The 17,894-nt window shown below is 44.3% G+C and overlaps 3 protein-coding genes across 5 annotated transcripts; 1 reads left to right on the forward strand and 2 right to left on the reverse strand.

The window, feature by feature from the left end:
• Positions 1-314: 314 nt before the first annotated feature.
• On the reverse strand, positions 315-7,187 carry LOC133414742 (arf-GAP with dual PH domain-containing protein 1-like). Its single transcript, XM_061700339.1, has 11 exons — positions 7,018-7,187; positions 6,166-6,296; positions 5,918-6,009; positions 5,043-5,125; positions 3,718-3,830; positions 2,801-2,947; positions 1,883-1,966; positions 1,653-1,715; positions 1,510-1,581; positions 1,214-1,442; positions 315-565 (listed from the first exon to the last, which is right to left on the reverse strand). Exons 1-11 carry the CDS (start codon positions 7,106-7,108, stop codon positions 537-539), a joined length of 1,134 nt encoding a protein of 377 aa, XP_061556323.1. The 5' UTR covers positions 7,109-7,187; the 3' UTR covers positions 315-536.
• Positions 7,188-7,859: 672 nt separating this feature from the next.
• Positions 7,860-12,112, reverse strand: LOC133415282 (RNA-binding protein with serine-rich domain 1-like). Of its 3 annotated transcripts, none has more exons than XM_061701226.1 (7): positions 12,059-12,112; positions 11,002-11,148; positions 10,101-10,259; positions 9,895-10,018; positions 9,657-9,810; positions 8,347-8,488; positions 7,860-8,199 (listed from the first exon to the last, which is right to left on the reverse strand). In XM_061701226.1, coding segments are annotated over exons 1-7 (834 nt in total). In that variant the 5' UTR covers positions 12,061-12,112; the 3' UTR covers positions 7,860-8,093. The 3 variants fall into 3 exon arrangements, with proteins under 3 accessions (XP_061557210.1, XP_061557209.1, XP_061557208.1); XM_061701225.1 differs by having other exon boundaries at positions 10,101-10,262; XM_061701224.1 differs by having other exon boundaries at positions 10,101-10,286.
• A 52-nt stretch (positions 12,113-12,164) lies between these two features.
• On the forward strand, positions 12,165-17,739 carry LOC133415281 (uncharacterized). Its single transcript, XM_061701223.1, has 4 exons — positions 12,165-12,288; positions 13,506-14,119; positions 14,192-14,338; positions 14,624-17,739. Exons 2-4 carry the CDS (start codon positions 13,520-13,522, stop codon positions 15,518-15,520), a joined length of 1,644 nt encoding a protein of 547 aa, XP_061557207.1. The 5' UTR covers positions 12,165-12,288; positions 13,506-13,519; the 3' UTR covers positions 15,521-17,739.
• The last annotated feature ends 155 nt before the right edge of the window (positions 17,740-17,894 follow it).

Below are 17,894 nucleotides of genomic sequence, written 5' to 3' on the forward strand. Positions count from 1 at the left end.
AAGCTGCTATAATTGCTGACCCCATTTGAACTCTGTTGCTAACCAAAAGGGCAGCACTACAGAGGCACAGGTAAGTGTGGAGGCTGACTGCATGTTGTGAACCAGTTCCCTGTGCAGCACAGTTTTGAAAATTATGTGGAGATGGGGCCTCTAAATGCAAATTAGCGCTAGCAGATTTGTACAAAATTAGAAAATCATTTACCATGGCAACAATAACTTGAGTGAAGCCAAAGTGAGAACATTTAAAACTTGTACTCTGTCTCCCCCTACTGGATCGGTACAAGAATTAGATTTTTATTTGTATTTTTTTTGTTGTAATTACACTGACATCAAATAGTCAAATCCAAATAGCAAGCGTGTAAAAAATGAGCGAGTCTGTATTGGAGTTGCCCGATCGGGAACATCTTGTTCTCACGCATTTTGTTGCTCATAGTGCGAACGTCGAGTACGAAGAAGGGAAGAATTGCTCCTTCGACGGCTCCTCTAGTTCGTCTCCTCGTCCGGCGACACAAGTCCTTCTTCAAAGAACCGAAAAGTCACCGTTTGTGCTTAAAATTGGCCTCCACTGCGGAATGAGAGGGGGTTAAAAACACCACTTGAATTTTACAATGACACCATTTTACAAAGCAATGGGCACACGCTCCAGAGACCAACGACGACTAGACTTTGTCCGATTACTACCAAATACGGATTCACGTAACCCAACAAAAGGGTGACCGTAAACTGTGAGAATGTTTCGTAGTTTTCTTCGCTGCACGTGGGCGGCTCCTGTGCGATGAACATCCCCGCAGATTTTTTTAGGGGCCGGAAATTCGGCCCCTCAAATCAGTTTCACTTAGCAACATGAAATCCGGGAGGTATGACTATTACGAGTAGACCTACATAAAAGACTCAAGACGCCATACCCGAAAAGAGACGGCAAGTCTGCCATTTTTCTTCGAGGTGGCCATTTTGCGATCAAGTTGGCCATTTCTTGACCTACTTTGATACCAAATGATTGAGCGACATGAAATTTGGTAGAATTGCGTATCGTGAGCAGATCTAGGGGGGGGGAACGATAAAACAAAGTTTCAAGTCTGCTATGATGACGCGAATACCTCACCAAGGGAAGCTAACCACTGTGTAATAAAATTCACGAAAAATAAAGTTGCACTACTCAAACACAGATGACTAAAACTAACAATGAGGCAACCCGGCTGCAGATTGAACGTACCCGCGTACTCTTGAGGTAGCATCGGCCTGCCGACGACCGTCTGAAACGTCTCCATCCAGTCCGTCCGATCCCGCTCGCTCTCGCACACTAGAACGAACTTCCTGTCCGGCGTCGCCACGGTGATCCCGAACTGCCAGTGGGAGCTCTGAACGCCCGACGGGAGGCCCGGCAGGACGCTGTAGCCGTTTTCCTTAGCGCCGATGAACACTTCGCCTCGTGCGTAGGCGTCCTTGCGACGCAACGGAGACGCGTTAGCGGACGGGAAATTGCCATGAAGCCCTTTGTCAGGTACCCACCAGTGGATCTTTGAAGTACATGAGCCTCCTGTCATCCATGGCGAACCACCTCTTCCTAAAACCCTCCGTGTGCTGTACGTGAGATAAGCACGATGACTTTACATTTCAGACTTCATACCGCGCACCGCAATGGCAGACGTCACCTTGGGACCAGTCTTCTCCATGAAGCCCTGCTTTACGTAGTCCCTGGTTACCATGGGCAACAACTGGAAAAAACAGCAACGCAAGTTCCTCTTTAGTTTGGAGGCTCACTAAGATTGATAATGTCGCGTTCAATGTTACTTTGACTTTTGAGGTATATTGTTTTCCCAAATGCATTTGGATTCAAGTCCAAATCGGACCACTTTTAGTCGTCGTAGTAGGAGTGACTTACATCGGCTGCGGGAGCTCCGGGGAAAGCCACCTGCAGGTAGCGAAATCTGGCTGCTCGGATGGCGTTGAACCAGTCTACCATTTCCTTCAGAAAAGGACACTTTGGTTGCTAAGCGACTTGAAGCATTAAACAACACCCGCTGGATGGAGACCCGAAGCTAGCTTCAGTTCACAACGTGACATTTGGTGAGGCGTGTCTATTGTGCGTAGAGCCAGAAACAAAGTGTCAAGACGCCGTTCCCTCAAACCATTTATTGTTCAAAGACTCCATTTGGCCATTTCTGGGTGTTCTTCAAAGAAGAGACCGTCCTCGAGATTTCATCTCATCGCTACGAAATTAGCAACATGAAATTTGCTAGGCATTTTGTATATCATGAAAAATCTCAAGAACCGATGCCCGAAAAGATTGGAAGAATCCATTTTCCAGGTGTCACGACTTGGTTTTGATCCCATTCGGTTTGTTTCATGTTGTGTCAAGTTGTCCTGTGTCGCGCGTTCACGTCCCGCCTGCTCGTTTGGTTTTCGTCTCCACCTGTCCTCGTCAGCCCTCTGCCTCGTGTCAACCAATCGGCACCCTCCAGCCACTCGTGTCTTGTCCAGGTGTGCCTCGTTGTCTCGTCAGTTCGCTTGTATTTAGTTCCCTGGTTTCTTTCTGTCTTGGTTGGCGCACTGTTCCTGTCAGTAAGCGCAACAAATTGTAACACCAGGGGCCCTTCAAAGATGAACTAGTCTGCAATTTTGATTTCAAGAATCCTTTTTGACCATTTTTTGCCAAACTCGTCCAAGCCGTTTCTTTTCCACTTGTTACCAAATTTGAATTGTGCGTACTAGACGGTCGGACGAATGGGTGGAATTGTGAATTTCGGCGACTAAATGTATTGCTGCAATAACGGCGTCACGTCGCACGGCCCCTCCTCACCTTGCCATCCTTGTGGTAAACGAAGATGTTGCGGGTGCTGTTGTCCTTCAAGTAGGTTATCTGAAGCCCGTGGGCTGTGCCAATTTTAGCGGGCTGGAAACTAGCGTTCAGCGTCCCGACGCTAATGATCGCTTTAGGCTCTCTCCCCTACACAAAAAGAAATAACAAAACATTATAGCATTCTTTGAACCTTAATGTATAGTTACTTACTGTGTACGCTGGCCCAATTTGCTGTTATATCGGTGGAGTTTATTTGTTAAACTGGTGGCACTGTGCCTGGTTGCCAGTCAACTGCAGGGAGGATATGTAATGTTTTTATTTAAAAAATAAAATAAAATCCACAAATTGGGGAATGTACTGTGAATCTTTCATCATTACATTATGCATGACCGTTGAAAGCCACTCACACGTTCCCTCGAGGTGAACCGTGAACCCACAACTAGCTTGGAACGGTGGGTATGCACGTTTTCAGAAAACGGACAAAAATACAGACAAATAGCAATTAAGGCCGAATAGTCCAACCAAGTCATTGTAAAAACCCTTGTAATTTCTTTGCTGTTGCTCAAATGTTGTCCAAATGTAACTTTTTTTCATCTTCATATAAGATATTTCAGGCACACACACAAAAAAAAAAAAAAAAAAGTTGAGCAACAGGTATTCCTGCCGTATGTCCAGTCACAGGACAGTTCATTAGGTACACCGTTACAATTTCCAGATCCAATATAAGCGCTGCATTTGCGAAAACAAAAATACGGTTGGCACTGTCAGTTTCATTTAAAAATATGTCTACTATTGCGGTTCAGGTAGAGCTGCATTGCTTCATATTGTGATGTATTTTTAATATTTGTGCTCTCGAGTGAACCGAAATAATCTGATACGGGAAAAAAAACCTCATCTTGCGTATCTTCGTCACTCACATCCTGCTTGTTGAAATACTTGAGCACGCCCTCTTTTTCGGACAGGATGAATTTTCGGCTGAGGTACTGGCCGCTGTCTCGGCCTCGTTTCCATAGAAACCCCTCCCGGTAGCCTGTCGCACGGTGACGTGCGAAAAAAGACAGCGTGGGATTATTTCCAAAGAGTCGCAACATTAGGTACAGATCCATACAGTGTCCTCAATGAAATCAACTGCATTATTTTATTATTTTTTTTAAATTCGCTTATTTTGTGTTACTAACACTCGGAGTGTGAGCAAACCAGAAATTGCGCTGCAGGAAGATGCGCGTTATCATTGCCTAACAGACACACACACACGGAAACCACAAAAACACATCCACATGCTCACACAACAGAATAAAAAGACAAAACCAACACTGTCATGTGCTTTTTTTTTTTTTTTTTTTTTTTTTTTTTTTTTTTTTAAATAGCCATGCAATGCTGCTAGTCATAGTCATAAAATAAGTGATAATGCACTTCCCTTGAGGAAAACATACAAGGGAAGCATTTCCGTAAAGAGTGATGGCATCTTTTAAGGTCAAATGCAACAACAACAAAAAAGAAGATTGAGCAACTGCAGCACCGAAATACACTTGCCAGCTTCTGAAATGATGTTGCGGGATGTCAAATAACTCAACAACGCGAGCATAAAAGAGGCGCGTTGTTCCACGAAGCCGCATTGCTGAACAGCACAACGACACATTTGACGGAGAGACACGACACCCCGCGCCGACGAAGACTGCGCCGGCCCGTCGTGGCACTCTAATAATACTTGTTTGTATGGTCCATTTGGATCAAATCCTATGCACACAGTGGTGTTATAAACCTTTAAGAAACTGATATTTGAACACAAACGGTTGAGCAACACGTAGACAGATAAAATAACAATCGTCACCGGCATATGTTCTTTATCCTCTGTGAAGAACCACTAATATTACTGCAGCTTACCGAAGCGTGACCGTCACCATGTTTTGACTTATGTCAATATCATACTGCCCCCAGGTGGCCAAGATGCGCACACCAGAAGGAGCATCACAATGTCCATTGAAATGGAGCAAAAGGGTGCCAAAAACGGCTTCATTCTTTACATTTCATTTCATTATGTGAGTATTGTATGTTTTTCCGTGGTCACGGAATGAATGGAACGAGTATTTCCAGGCGGGCGCCACTGTGTAGGATTTGGGCCACGTGAAACAAGTTCAAGTTCTTTCAAACTGAATGCATCCACGCACGTCTTTACAGAAGAGAAGAAGTGCGATTTAAAGGCCGGTTAAACCAAGAGCAAAGTGGTACGATTCCGTTTTACCTGCCGAGTAGGATTCCTGCGTCCCGCCGGGCACGAACTCCTTCCTCTCGTACTTGGCGCGGATCCACTGCTCACGCAGGAGCCTGCACGGCAACAAAAGCTACACCGTCAACGTCTTCCAGTTCAGCACAACATTATTGGAGTACACTAAAAGCCATCAATAAATCAGTACTTTGATTTCACCTGAGTAACTTTAAAAAGACATAAATATACATTTATACATAATATTGTGCAATCCCAATGATTGTAACAAGCAGAAGTCAATCAACTTTAGCTTAGCTGTACATTTCATGTAGCATTGCAATATATTTCTTGTAAGTAATTCACTTTTTTTTAATGTAGCATTTGGTAGATGACGGACAAATGAGTAATTATTACTGCAGCTCGTTGAGTCAGCTGCGAAACTCTTCTTCGTGTTTGTCTCGAAATGTCTGTTCTATACTGCCGCCAAGAGGCCAGGGCACGTACGCCAGGAGGAGCAGCACAATGTCCATTCAATTGATGCAAAAACTGTTTAGGTTCTTTACATTATATTTGATTATGCCATTAAATGCATGTTTTAAAAATATTATTGGATGATATTCTTCTTATTAAAAAAATAGGTTTCTTGTTGGATTTTTAATTTTTTTGGGGGGGGGGGGGGGGGCTGGAACAGATTAATGGCATTCCCATTCATTTCAACAGGGAAAAGTCATTTGAGACACAAGTGTTTGCGAATGAATGGAACTTGTATCTCAGGGCACCACTTTACAATTGTGCTTTATTATCATTGTAATTTGACATATAGTATCTGCACCTTGAATTTGTCACACGCAGAAAGTTTCTGTACGCAGGAGTCTCGCTGCCGTTGACAAAACTTGCGGTGCGCTACTTACGCGCAGTCTTTGTGAGCGGGCCGGTAGTAGAAGGCGGGCACGGTCTGCTCGTATTTGGCCTTGGCCACGTGGTTGCCCACAGAGTCCATCAACTGCAGGAGGGAAGGAAGACAAACGTGATGTTTGCGAGCGATACGCAATCTTGGTGCACGCGTAGCTTGCCTTTGCGGTCAGGCGCTCTTCAGAGGGGCTGGAGGAAAACTAAACAAAACAAAAAAAACTAACCCTAACACAAAAACAAATTCTACCTCCAATTGTGCCATGGTCCACGGGTCCAGCAGGAGAGACTTGACCTTGCTGATCTGGGCGATGTTTCGATGGAGGCCAGAGCAACTGTGGCACACAAACACACCCAGAGTGTACGATGCCCACTCGGGATCTACAAAACACACACACGCCCGTAACGTTGTGACCTCTGTCCGGTAGGTCTAGGTGACAGGTGTCAAAAGTCAAATCTTCACACATCACCGGACCGCCATCTGCAAACTGTGCGTGTGGCTCTTGAGCGTTATTTTCTTTGTCTTTGTGAAGCTGGGCCCTTGGCTTTCTAGAGTTACTTTATGTTCGTCATCATGATTATAATCGTCTGTTTCTGCGTTTTGCAGGTTTTCCAATGAATTTTTCCAATTTTCCAATTCCTCTTATGAAAATAGGTTGTAGAAAGTTACCAAAGGTTTGAACCTTCCGATTCAAAAAATAAAACGGTCACACCTCAAATCTCAACCCACGTTGACGTTAAATTAAGACACTGACCAGACAACTGTGCTTTTTATTTTTTATTTTTTTTTGGCGTGTGTTTTAAAAAGTCCTAACTTTCTTCATATTTGACACGGGAAAATAACACTCACTGGAATCGTCTTTAAAAGCTCTTTTTGATAAAGCTATGGTCTCATGCAAATCAATTAAGCTTGGGAATTTTACACACACACACATATATTGGATTCTGTTAGCTTCATGAAATGTATTTATTTCACCCCAAAACTCTTTTGGGAGATAAAACCAAATCTACACTAAAATAAATACATTTACTTATGAGTGTCATTAGAGAGAGTAACATAATAGGTGTGCATAGCATATTGACTATCGCCCCGAGAGTCTACCTGCCGCTCCGCAGTCGGCGCAGTTTTTATTTTCCGGTTTGTCCACAAGTTCCATCACCCTCTTTCTGTTGTACTGTCGCTCTGAAAACATCTTCAAGAGGTCTCCGCTCGGCTGCTCAAAGTTTCAAACTCCCGTGCGACACGAACTCGGTGCGAGGACGAGTGAGGATGGCAAGGACGGCGACAACTCGGAACTGGTTTCTGGCAATAGCGAAAGTAAGCCTGTAGTGAGCGGGGGCGACCCCCAGCGACATTGTCGGGTATTACATCAACAATGGAGTCGCCTGCTTTACGACGGAATTTCATTCCTACGTCGCCGACGTCACCGTCATTTGTAAGTAAAGTCGGCACACAATTATTTTTGGGTATTGGATATTAGTAAAACATGACTATAATACAAATAAATAATTGAAAAAAAACATTAAGTACGTCAGTAACTGTGAATGACTTAGCATTTTGGCAATCTGGATTGTATTATAAAAAAAAAAAAATGAATTAGTGGGGTAGTCACATTAATGACCATTTAAAAAAAATACCTTTATATTGTATGGCACTAATAAATGTGACACGGCGCTCACGTGTTTCCTAAATAATACATTCTTAACGGTTTCCTCTGTTTAGTAAAATCTAATTTAGCTGTAGTATTAGGAGCACAGTGGAGATGTGGCTGACATCTGCCTCAAAGTTCTGAGGTTCGAGGTTTGAATCTGGGCCGAGCGCCACAGAAAAGGGGTTAGTGTAATATTCTGCCTCTCAACTACTGTGTGACAGTGCTTCAACAACATTTTACAAACAACCTAAAAATAAATAATACAAACATGAATAAAACCAGCTTGATGCTGTTGACGTTTCACAAGTTTTATTCTTCAAACTGTCAATACAGAGTACAAAGGGTCACAATTTCTGCTTGTACTCGTCAGGATCAACATAACAAAAATTAAAAGAAACTCACTTTGAAATTCACAAAAAAAGAAAACAAAAAAAAAAAGAACATCTACACGAGGGCAACATGTTTGTTTTGTAATTTTGTAGTAATAAAAAGTAACTTGAAATTCCACTGGAAGCAGAAAACTTGTTTATCTGGACGAGTTTGAGCTGGAGCGAGAGCGGTGACGCCTGCGGCCGGGAGATCTGGAACGAGAGCGGCGGCGTACGGGCGAACGCCTCCTCGGGGAGCGGGACCTGAAGCGACAACAAAAATAATACAAAGTCAGCATATTTCCACTAAACGGGGACATTTTTAAAATGGCAGCAAGTAACCATGCACAGCCAGGGAGAGCATCGGATTGGCCACCGAGCGGGAAACTAAATATTTTAAGGAAGACCGACCTCCTCCTCATGCGCGGGGGGCTGCGTCGCCACATGGGCGGCGGCGGGGGCATTCTGCGAGGGGGAGACAGGCGACGAGGGGGAGGACGGACCCTCTGGGGCAGCACGGCGGCCGCCGTGATCTCCTGTCCGTCGATCTGACCTACGAACGCAAGTTGAAATGCGTTTAGCATCAGGGAGGGCGCACGCTCACTGGCCAGAACGTTAGGTACAGGGGGTCCTCGGTTTACAACAGTTCTGTTCCTACGCCGACGATATCACCTAAATGTACAAAGTACAAGTGAGAATTATGCTCCATTTCCACAAGAAAAAAAAAAAAGGATAACCTTACAAGAGAAACAATCGTACAAAGATAAAATGTCAACATCCTTTCAAAGACTCCCGAGTTTGTGAGGAAAAAGTCGGAATCTTACAAAAAAAAAGAAGTGACAAATTACAACCCCAATTCCAATGAAGTTGGGATGTTGTTAAACATAAAAACAATACAATGTTTTGCAAATCATGTTCAACCTAAAAGGTGATGTAACACAGTGGTAAACATGAGCCTGTCCCACCTTTTTGGGAATGTGTTGCAGCCATAAAATTCTAAGTTAATCATTATTTGCTCAGAACAATAAAGTTGATCAGTTTGAACATTAAATATCTTGTCTTTGTGGTATATTCAATTAAATATAGGTTGAACAACGTCGTTGGAATGGGGGTTGTATAATAAAGTCAGAACCTTTGGAGGAAGTCTAATCATTAAAAAGGATAAATATATTGACAAAAAGTCCTAATCGTCCAGACCAAGAAAAATGTAAAAAAATAAACTTACAAGTAGGGCTGAAACTAAACATTATTTTAATCACCGATTAATCCGTCTATTATTTTCAACTAATCAATGAATCGGAAAAAATATTTTTTTAATTTCCATCCCTTTACCTTTATTCAAAAACAGGACATGTTTGCAAAAATCTCATTTTGCTGAAACAAATATGACCAGTCTGCTTTCACAGAGGACTATTTACTGTTGAGAGGCTGTAAATCGCGAGGATTTTGACAATTTGAAGATAAACAAGACCTCTAAACGATGAATTAATTATCAAAATAGTTGTAATGTCGTAGCTCAGTCATAATTGCAGTCAATATTTGTATGAAAACAGTTCTAGAGAGTCAACTGTTGCTGCAAAAGCCATCCACTTACCGGTCCGAATAAAGTAACCCGAACCTGATGATTACGCCGCTACGCAAACACATTTGTAACCTGGAACGGTTGTACGGCGAAGAACCCCGTACACGGGTTTGACACACAGAACCCAACAATCTCCGACCTCCATCCATGTACTTGAGCGCCTTCTGGGCCTCCTCGTGGCTCTCGTACTCCACGTAAGCGAAGCCCTTGGACATGTGCGGGACCTGCCTCTCCATGGGCATCTCCACCGACTTGATTTTCCCGTACGTGGCAAAGATCTCCTGGATGTGGTCCTGTGCACAAGAAGAATTTTAGTTTCTTCTTCCCAGGAACAGCTGTAAAAGCTCAGAGGAACTGTTGTTGTTAAAAATGCAGACCTTAGTGACATTCCTGGTCAGTCGTCCTAAGTGAACCTTGGTCGGTTTGGGGCTGGGAGTTCTTTTCCTCCTCTCCTTATCCTTATCTTTATCCTTATCGTCTCCCCTCTTCTGTGTTTTGGACCTGCACGATGGATGACGAACGACAACAGTGATCACCGTGCCAAATAAGCCCGAGCGACGACCGAATATTAACAAGGACTTACGCCGAGCGGGAGCGGCGGCGGTTGTCGTGGCGCCGGCGGCTCGGGCTGGGCGATCCCGAGGAGCTGGAAGAGGAGGACGACCGCGAGCTGGAGGACCCCGAGTGGCTGCTTCCGGAGGAGCTGGAGCCGCTGGACGAGCCCGAGCTGGAACCGGAGCTGCTGCTGGAAGAGGAGCTCGATCGGGACCTGATTGTAAACGTGACCCGTCAGCATTAAGCTCCTTTCAGAGTCATGTCGTGTCGAATACCCCAAAAGCGGTACCATTTGGATTTCGAGCAGAAGTTTCTGGGAGGATATGGCACAAAACTCATCGTGCTGGTGACGTCGGCAAATCTCTCGAGACTTCGCCTCAATGCGCATCGAAAAACTTACTAACTTCACAAGTGCGTTTTGATTTGGTCTTTGTTTGTTTAGAAGCGCGCCAGGGATGGCAAAGAGGAAAAATACGTTAACCAGAGAGCAGCAAATAGAACGGTGAAATAGGAAAGGTTCAGGCATAATATCTGAAGCTGAGTGCTTGTGGCTTTAAAAGGCGGGGCCTGGCCTGGCGAGTCACGTGGGCGTCAGCCAATGAGAGTGTACAGTTGGCTGTCGTGAGCTCAGGTTAGTGGCTGGCTGTTAACTGGCTAACCGTTAGCCAGTCCGAGTACCTTGAAGTGCCCGGGCATCAGTGTTGCCTGTCGCAGCTGGCGCATGAATGTGTGATTAGCATAATTTTGTTGAGGCTGGAATCATTTCGTTCTCTGTTTGTTTCCGTCAACACCTGTCGCATTAAGACGAGCACATATTTGCGCTTGCTGCACGGCTGTAAGACAATGCCAATGTATGTTTTATTTTATTTTATTTTTTTTAATGTTGGCATGTTTTAGGAATCGATCACTTGGGATTGTGGAGTCCGGACCTGCTGCTGCTGCTGCCGGTGGACGCGCTGCGGCGTTTCCTGGCTTTCTCCCGCCCTCTGTCCTTTTCGCCATCCTTGGCGGCAGACTTCTCCTTGGCTCGGTCTTTAGTTTTCTCCTCTTCCTTCCGCTTGGTAGGTGATGGAGCCCTTACACACACACAAAAACAGGTTTCAAATATTTTTCACACAAATCTGATTTTAAGTGTCCAACCAACCCATCCCCCACTCCCTCGCTTGTGGAAAAAACTTTTTTTTTTCCTTCTGGGATTTTCTTTATTTATCCAGCCCCCCCCCCCAAAAAAATATTATTATTGATAGGCAATAGTAACACTTATTTCTATACCTTTTAATAATATTAGTTACTCAGCATGTCTGGTTTGCCCTGTGTTGTTTTCATTGTGTGTCTGGAGACAACAGATACGGTGAAATGTCCGTGTGGATGAATAAAGTATCTATCGATCCAAAGTGCGAAAACCAAAATATTAGGAACACTTTAGTATGATCCACAGTGCACGCAATAATACAACATTGTTGAATCCATAAAAGGATGGTAGTCTCAAGCAAAACCTATTATAGTTTAAGTACAGCGCTTGTGTTTTGAATTAATTTAGAAGTGGCGTTAATATTAATGAATGTCGTGGTGTGTGTGTGTGTGTGTGCGTGTGTGTGCTAGCTTGTTAGCTTCACACATGACCGCAAATCGTTTCAAAATTCGGTTGCGGTGTAACTTCTGGGAGAAAAAAAAATAAATATTACGATTGATGTAGATTTAAAAAGGTCAACACGAGGATGTGATTAAGTTAGAACAATAAAAAGTGGCAATCGATTGAAATAAAATTCAATGGGGGGGTGGGAAAAAAGCCGCCATTGAATTTCGTTCAGGCCGATTCAACTCAGACAGACACGGAAACCACGGGGCTGTTATTAAATCATAGAAATGCTCAATATATTAAGTATATATGACATTCCTCTACACGGCAAATCGTTGCATGTAATAAAAAGTAGCAAATAAAATCATGTTCTCAATTGTAACTATTTAATAAAATAGTCAACTTACATGTTTTTGTTACAGGTTGTACAATCCCGGGCGACTGCGGGCCTCAAGTGTCGCTGGCTGATGACGTCGTGGACCGGAACATCGTCACTAACCGAGCGCCATTTACGACTCATTTGTTTATTTATGCTCTCCTCGATAAAAAATAAATAAATGTATCGTTAGCTTGTCGACGGAGCGATTTCGAACCCAGGCCGTCTCGAATGTCACCAAGTGTCTCTTGCTTTCACCAGGTAATCGATCGACTGTGTTTTTGTATTTGTCGACGCAAACCAGTCTCCCCCCCCCATGTTTGTATCTCAAAGCAGGGTTTGAGGGTAAAACCTGTTAAGACTCCACGGCTTTTGCAGTAAATGTGTATCTTGTGTGTTCTTTGTTATTCCTTTAAGTGTGAAATCTATGGTGATAATATAAGATACATTTTGGGGTGGCTTTGGTGCGCAAGTCAACAGTCTCTTGTGTGAATGTAGCTTATCGGTCTGTTTTCTGATGAAGTTGCTTTGAATCATGAGCAGTTCCTTACCACAAATAGACAGCTCTATAAATTAGATAAATAAATGAGGAAACCTTATGTATTTTTGTAGTTTAATTCAAAAACTCAGATATTTCATAGATTGACTGCACAGAGTAAACTTTTATGATTGGATGTATTTTTTTGATGATGTTATTTTACAGCTAACGAAAATTAGCAAATTAGAATTTTCCCGTTTCCAAGAAATCCGAATGTTACATAAGAAACAGATTTTTTCATATGGACATTAAGTTGGAATTGGCCTTCTGAAAAGTATTTTTTTGTGTGTGTCAAATGAATCTGTATAATTCCAAAAGTAAAACTAAAAAATAGTTTGCAATGCTGGAATACAATGACGTGTCTGACAGTATTGTAATTTATTGAGATGCACCTGAATCAATGACTCGTGATGTGGTGGGCTTTGGATCATGAACTGTTCCTTCCCCATAGATCAATTGATTCTCAAATTGTAGTGCGAGTAGTGTGTGTCCTCTAGGGCTTTGCAAAAGAATCGCTGAATAAAATTTTCAAACTGTGCATAATGATACAGTGGCGTAAGCTTTTTTTTTTTTAATTTTTTCTTTTTTTTTTTTTTTTTTTTTTTCTTTATCCAGTTCACTGAATTTAAGTATAAGGCATTATGCGTGACATCTTAAAAATGAAATACAACTGGACTGTACTTAGTCCAGTTGTATTTCATTGTTAAGTACAATCCACTTGCATTTACTCTTTCAGAACTGTTTGTTTTCATACATGTATTTAAGTACAACTTGTATAAATGTTCTATTAGATATACTCCTCAGGAAAGCTTGGAGAGCTTATTAAGTATTTCTGAGGCAGTACTTGCTGTAAAAAGTTTTGAGAACCACTGCCACAGATAGATGTCACCCATAATGCCTTATACTGCCTTATTGGATCATGAGGTGTTCTTTTCCGTAGATAGAAACCACGCCATGGGTCGCCTGGACGACGCCGCCAAGCGCAAAGTGGTGGAGCTGAGAAAAGCCGGCTTGAGTTTCCGCAAAATCAAGGCCGTGCTGGAGTTGGAGAACATCAAGGTGTCGGCACAGGCCATCTACCTGTTCCTCCGGGAGTTCCAAGGCAGGCGGCCGGGCAGGGTCAGGCCTCTGGAGGCCGGGGGCAACGCGGCGCCGGCGCACGTACACAATCTAGTCGGTGGGCTGCAGGAGAGCTGGAGCAGCATACGTCTGCAACACTTGCTACGAGGCGCGTCCCACCACGCTGGCTTCACCAAGCTCGCCAAGCAGGCTTCCGCGGAAGCAGACGGAAATGCGAAAGCATCCGGGTGTGGGGAAGGCAGCGCCGAGAGCCGGCCGGACCAGCAGCAGTGTGCGGACGATAACGACGTCCAGATTGTGAGCGTCACCTCTCTTGCGCAGAGTCAGCAACGAGCGGAGACGAGTGCCACGTCTTCTCTGGGAACAGCGTCTGTGGCCTTCACCAGGAGGAGAGTGACGCCCTCCCCCGCCACCAGTTCCATGCTGGCAGCCCGCAAACGGATTCTGGATAAAGCCTTGACGCACAGGATCAAGGTGTGATTGTTGGCGTTCTTGCCTGTCACAATCGGAAAAAGGAGTCGACTTATTTTGATTTTGATCCACCAGGTGGCGTCATTGTCGAGGCGAGATCACGCAAATGTCCAAAGATCCGACGTAGCTGCAATGTCACAACAACAACAGCAGCAGCCACCATCTTCTTCATCATCATCATCTTCAGCAGCATCAACACATTATGATCTGACCACAGAAAAGGTGAGGAAACGGATGACACATGATGTGCTATGCTTTGGATTATGAACATCTTAACCTTTCCATAGCTAGGTAAATAAATAAATGAATGGATGACACAGGATGTGGTCTGCTTTGGATCATGAGGTCTTCCTTTCCGTATACCGTATAGCTTAGATGACACATGATCTCGTCTGATTTGGATCATGATGTGTTGTGCTTTGGAATCTCAGCTGTTGCTTTGGATAGATAGACACAGTGAAGGTATTGCTATAATATGAAGTGTATGTTTTCATCCTCGTTCCGCAGACCGGACTGGAAGATGGTGGAGCCAACACAACCAGGCGGTGTGTCCCACAGAGACCCGGACTGTCCGTGCGCTCCCTCCACTCGCTACCTCGAGGTGGAATCCGGCTTCCCAACCGTCCACCGGCTGCTTTAGCATCCTCGGCTCCCGGGGGCGCCGTCATTCACATGCAGACCTCGGGCGGGCCGGGGCCTACCCGCGGCGAGCCGACCCAGAGCGCCGCGGCCAGGGGCGGTCTGCAGGATCAGATGCAGACGCTGGGGTGCGAGGTGCGCAGCCTGGGCCTGGCCGTGAAGATGCTGGCGGAGCAGCAGAGCCGCTTGGAAAGGGAGCAGTCGCAGCAGACGCACATCCAGAAGCAGATCCTCAGCACTCTCCAGAGCCTCGCGTCCCGAGCGGGACCTTGCGGCAACGCTCGGCAAGCGCGGAACAAAACTCCGTCCCCTTCCTGTTTGCCCGCCGCCTCGTCCTCGTTCGGCCAAGACACCTTCGACTTCAGCCAAGTCGCCTTCAGCCAGTGCAGCCAAAACCAAGTAGCCTACGACCCGCTCGAGAGTCTGGAACCCGTCGAGGCCTTTAAACTCCCCGTCCTGAACCCCGAGGGCATGAACGGCTTCCCGCCGTGTAGCGGCACCGAGAACCTCCCGCTCACTCACACCCCTCCGCAGACTCAGCAACCCTACGCGGGCGCATACCCGCAGCAAAACTGTCAGACTCTCTTGGCGCCCTACGGCCAGCCTTACGTGCCCGCGTACGACCGCTCGCATCCTCAGCCGTTCAGAGAGGCGGGAAGTAAGACGACGGATTTCGAGAGCAGCTGCTCCGGCAGGAATGTTCGGGACTGCAGCATGTCGACGCAAGATCAAAACCTCAATATTATCAAAGTGGAAGGACCCTAGACTGATCGTAGCATATTTCAGCCTTTATTAGATTTTTTTTTTTAACAACATATTTATTTCCTAAGTACAGTGGCACCTCGACCGCCAATTCGTTCAGGGGAAAAAAATAAATAATCACAAAAGGCATACAGGAAATTGAATCGGTCCATTCGGGCATCTCGAACTGTGGCCACTGTAAAACTGGAAATATTCTCAATACCATTTTTACATTCTTAACTCGACAAGTGTAAGTTACTCTCTCTTGATTTGGTTTTCACAGTCTTCACAAAAAGGCGTTTCTGTGCTATTATGAAAGCGGAGTACGCACACACTGATTTTGAACATCTTAACCGATTTTTAAAATGTGAGAGATCACAAAAGACAAGGAAAAGAATTGTGGCGTGCTTACTGCTCTTACAGTGTGTGGCGTACTCAAGATGACGAACATAGCACACCACGCGCACAAAAACTCCACCGATAATCACGTGCCTCCTCCCTTAAACCAGATGTCTGCTGTCGTACCAGCAATGAACGATGAGAGGCAGTATTTTAGAACAATACAAAGAAACGCAAATCAAGGACGCTAGGCTAACTGTTAGCTCATCTGTTAATACATTGCAGTTGCAAACCTTTATTTTATTTTATTTTTCTGAATGATGTTAACCCAAACAAAAAATTCACCTCACCGTTTTCTCCTTTATTTGTGTATGCCAACAGCGCAAGATTCAAGTGGCTTCCTGATTGGCTTTCGTTCAGTTTTACATTATAAGCACCGATTCGGTGTTGACCTCACCCATAAGCATTTGCCATCGGAAATGTTGAACAGGTTTAACTTTTTCTTTTCTTTTTTTCTTTTTTATATCTGCCTCGATTGTGAGGGAAAAATCACTCTTGGCACATCTTGTCAAAGTATGAACCCTTCAGTAGACAAGTGACAAGACGAGCACTGTTGAGAATAATAAGACGTACACTTTAATACAAACTGGCATGCTCGGAGACCCGATGGCTCTAAGAAGTGTCTGACCATTTTTTCCCTAGCCAAGGTCATCTATAGACATTAACGTGCAGTTATCATCTGCCTCGTGCAACTGCCCCCCAACCACTGACATCTTGCCTTGTCACAGCAAAGTGATAATAAAATATGAGAGAGAGGGGGGGGGGGGGGGAACAAGGTCTACTTTCTTATCCTCGCACTTCCACAAAACATTATATGATGTTATTATTAACAGAAGACATTTTATAAGTGGAGAGACATATATTTTTTCAAATGGTTACCTCAACACCGGGGGATAGGCACTCAGGATAATCTCTTAAAAGCATTCAGCAATCGGGACTTTGCTGACTTTAACGGAAAGGGAAGCAAAATGCTCCAATTTGGCCTGATTGTGTGTGTAACCTACTTCCGCCATATTGTACTAAGTAGCCCCTACATCTTAATAATGTTCCTTTTTCACTAAGCGTGCGTGTTGATGGTAGTATACAGTATCTGTGTAGATCTCAGTCATCCAGGTCGTGGTCATCGGCAAAGGTCGAATCAAGGCGACAAACAACAACGGCCCAGTTGCCTTGATGCAAACGTTGCAGAGTTTAGTGATAGCTTACCCAGTTGGTGTGCCTTACCTCCGGACGCTGCAGTATGACACTACACAGTCTCCGCTTTAATGCAGCGGGCCCTTAGTGTCCTTATCGTGGACAACAGTCACATGCCAAGGTTTAAAGATTGTTGGCGTTCCAAGCGAGGCGTTCACTGTGGCGTGTTGCCCCCCGTCAACCAAATTTCCCCGCTGTAATGTTAAGCTGTGCAGTGGAAAGTTTACAGCTGTGTGGTCGTCTCCTCATCCGCCCTCTGTTTGCCTTCCTTGGTACCCGTCTGTGCCAAAGAAAAAGCAAAACACGCAAGGCCTGTAGAGGTTCCACTGTACTGTAGATGCCAATCGCCAGAAGAATGAAAACTGAGTCATGGTTTGATGAAAAACTCTATGTAGCATAGACCGTTCTGGGGTCGTTTTGAAAAATATATATAACTAAAGCAAAATAAATGGTTTGGATGAACGTGTAAGTACTGTATTTGTTTTGAGAAGCTTGTCCACGAACACTTCAGCTCGTTGCAAACCTTGTCAAAATCTCTACGCGAAATAGCATATTTTAATAATTCATTCTTTCAAACTGTAATTATTTTAATTCCCATTAATTCACCATTTATGAAAATTGTGAATATATTTATCATTGTATTTCAGTAAAATGGGATTTGTAAATACAATTGTGAAATAAGTTCACCAATTTCTATTCACAATAAATCAATTAACTAATTATTAAATAAGATACATACGATGCGTCCCTATTGTCTTGTGAGCTCACGTGACCGCACGCGATGCAAAAGATGATAACATTTTTT

This window comes from Phycodurus eques, chromosome 16 (assembly GCF_024500275.1).
Source record: "Phycodurus eques isolate BA_2022a chromosome 16, UOR_Pequ_1.1, whole genome shotgun sequence".
Taxonomy (NCBI): domain Eukaryota; kingdom Metazoa; phylum Chordata; class Actinopteri; order Syngnathiformes; family Syngnathidae; genus Phycodurus; species Phycodurus eques.

What these genes read in the sequence shown, in the direction of transcription:
- LOC133415282 (XM_061701224.1), bottom strand. An exon ending in CGCCGCCGCTCCCGCTCGGC is followed by an intron (nt 10,019 to 10,100) that starts GTAAGTCCTTGT and finishes TCCATCGTGCAG; the next exon opens with GTCCAAAACACAGAAGAGGG. An exon ending in TGACCAGGAATGTCACTAAG is followed by an intron (nt 9,811 to 9,894) that starts GTCTGCATTTTT and finishes TCTTGTGCACAG; the next exon opens with GACCACATCCAGGAGATCTT.
- LOC133415281 (XM_061701223.1), top strand. Translation starts at nt 13,520, where the DNA reads ATGGGTCGCCTGGACGACGCCGCCAAGCGCAAAGTGGTGGAGCTGAGA. An exon ending in CCTTGACGCACAGGATCAAG is followed by an intron (nt 14,120 to 14,191) that starts GTGTGATTGTTG and finishes TTGATCCACCAG; the next exon opens with GTGGCGTCATTGTCGAGGCG. An exon ending in ATGATCTGACCACAGAAAAG is followed by an intron (nt 14,339 to 14,623) that starts GTGAGGAAACGG and finishes CTCGTTCCGCAG; the next exon opens with ACCGGACTGGAAGATGGTGG.
- LOC133414742 (XM_061700339.1), bottom strand. Translation starts at nt 7,108, where the DNA reads ATGTTTTCAGAGCGACAGTACAACAGAAAGAGGGTGATGGAACTTGTG. An exon ending in GCAGGAATCCTACTCGGCAG is followed by an intron (nt 3,831 to 5,042) that starts GTAAAACGGAAT and finishes ACCGTGCGACAG; the next exon opens with GCTACCGGGAGGGGTTTCTA. An exon ending in TTTACCACAAGGATGGCAAG is followed by an intron (nt 1,967 to 2,800) that starts GTGAGGAGGGGC and finishes CCTTTTCTGAAG; the next exon opens with GAAATGGTAGACTGGTTCAA.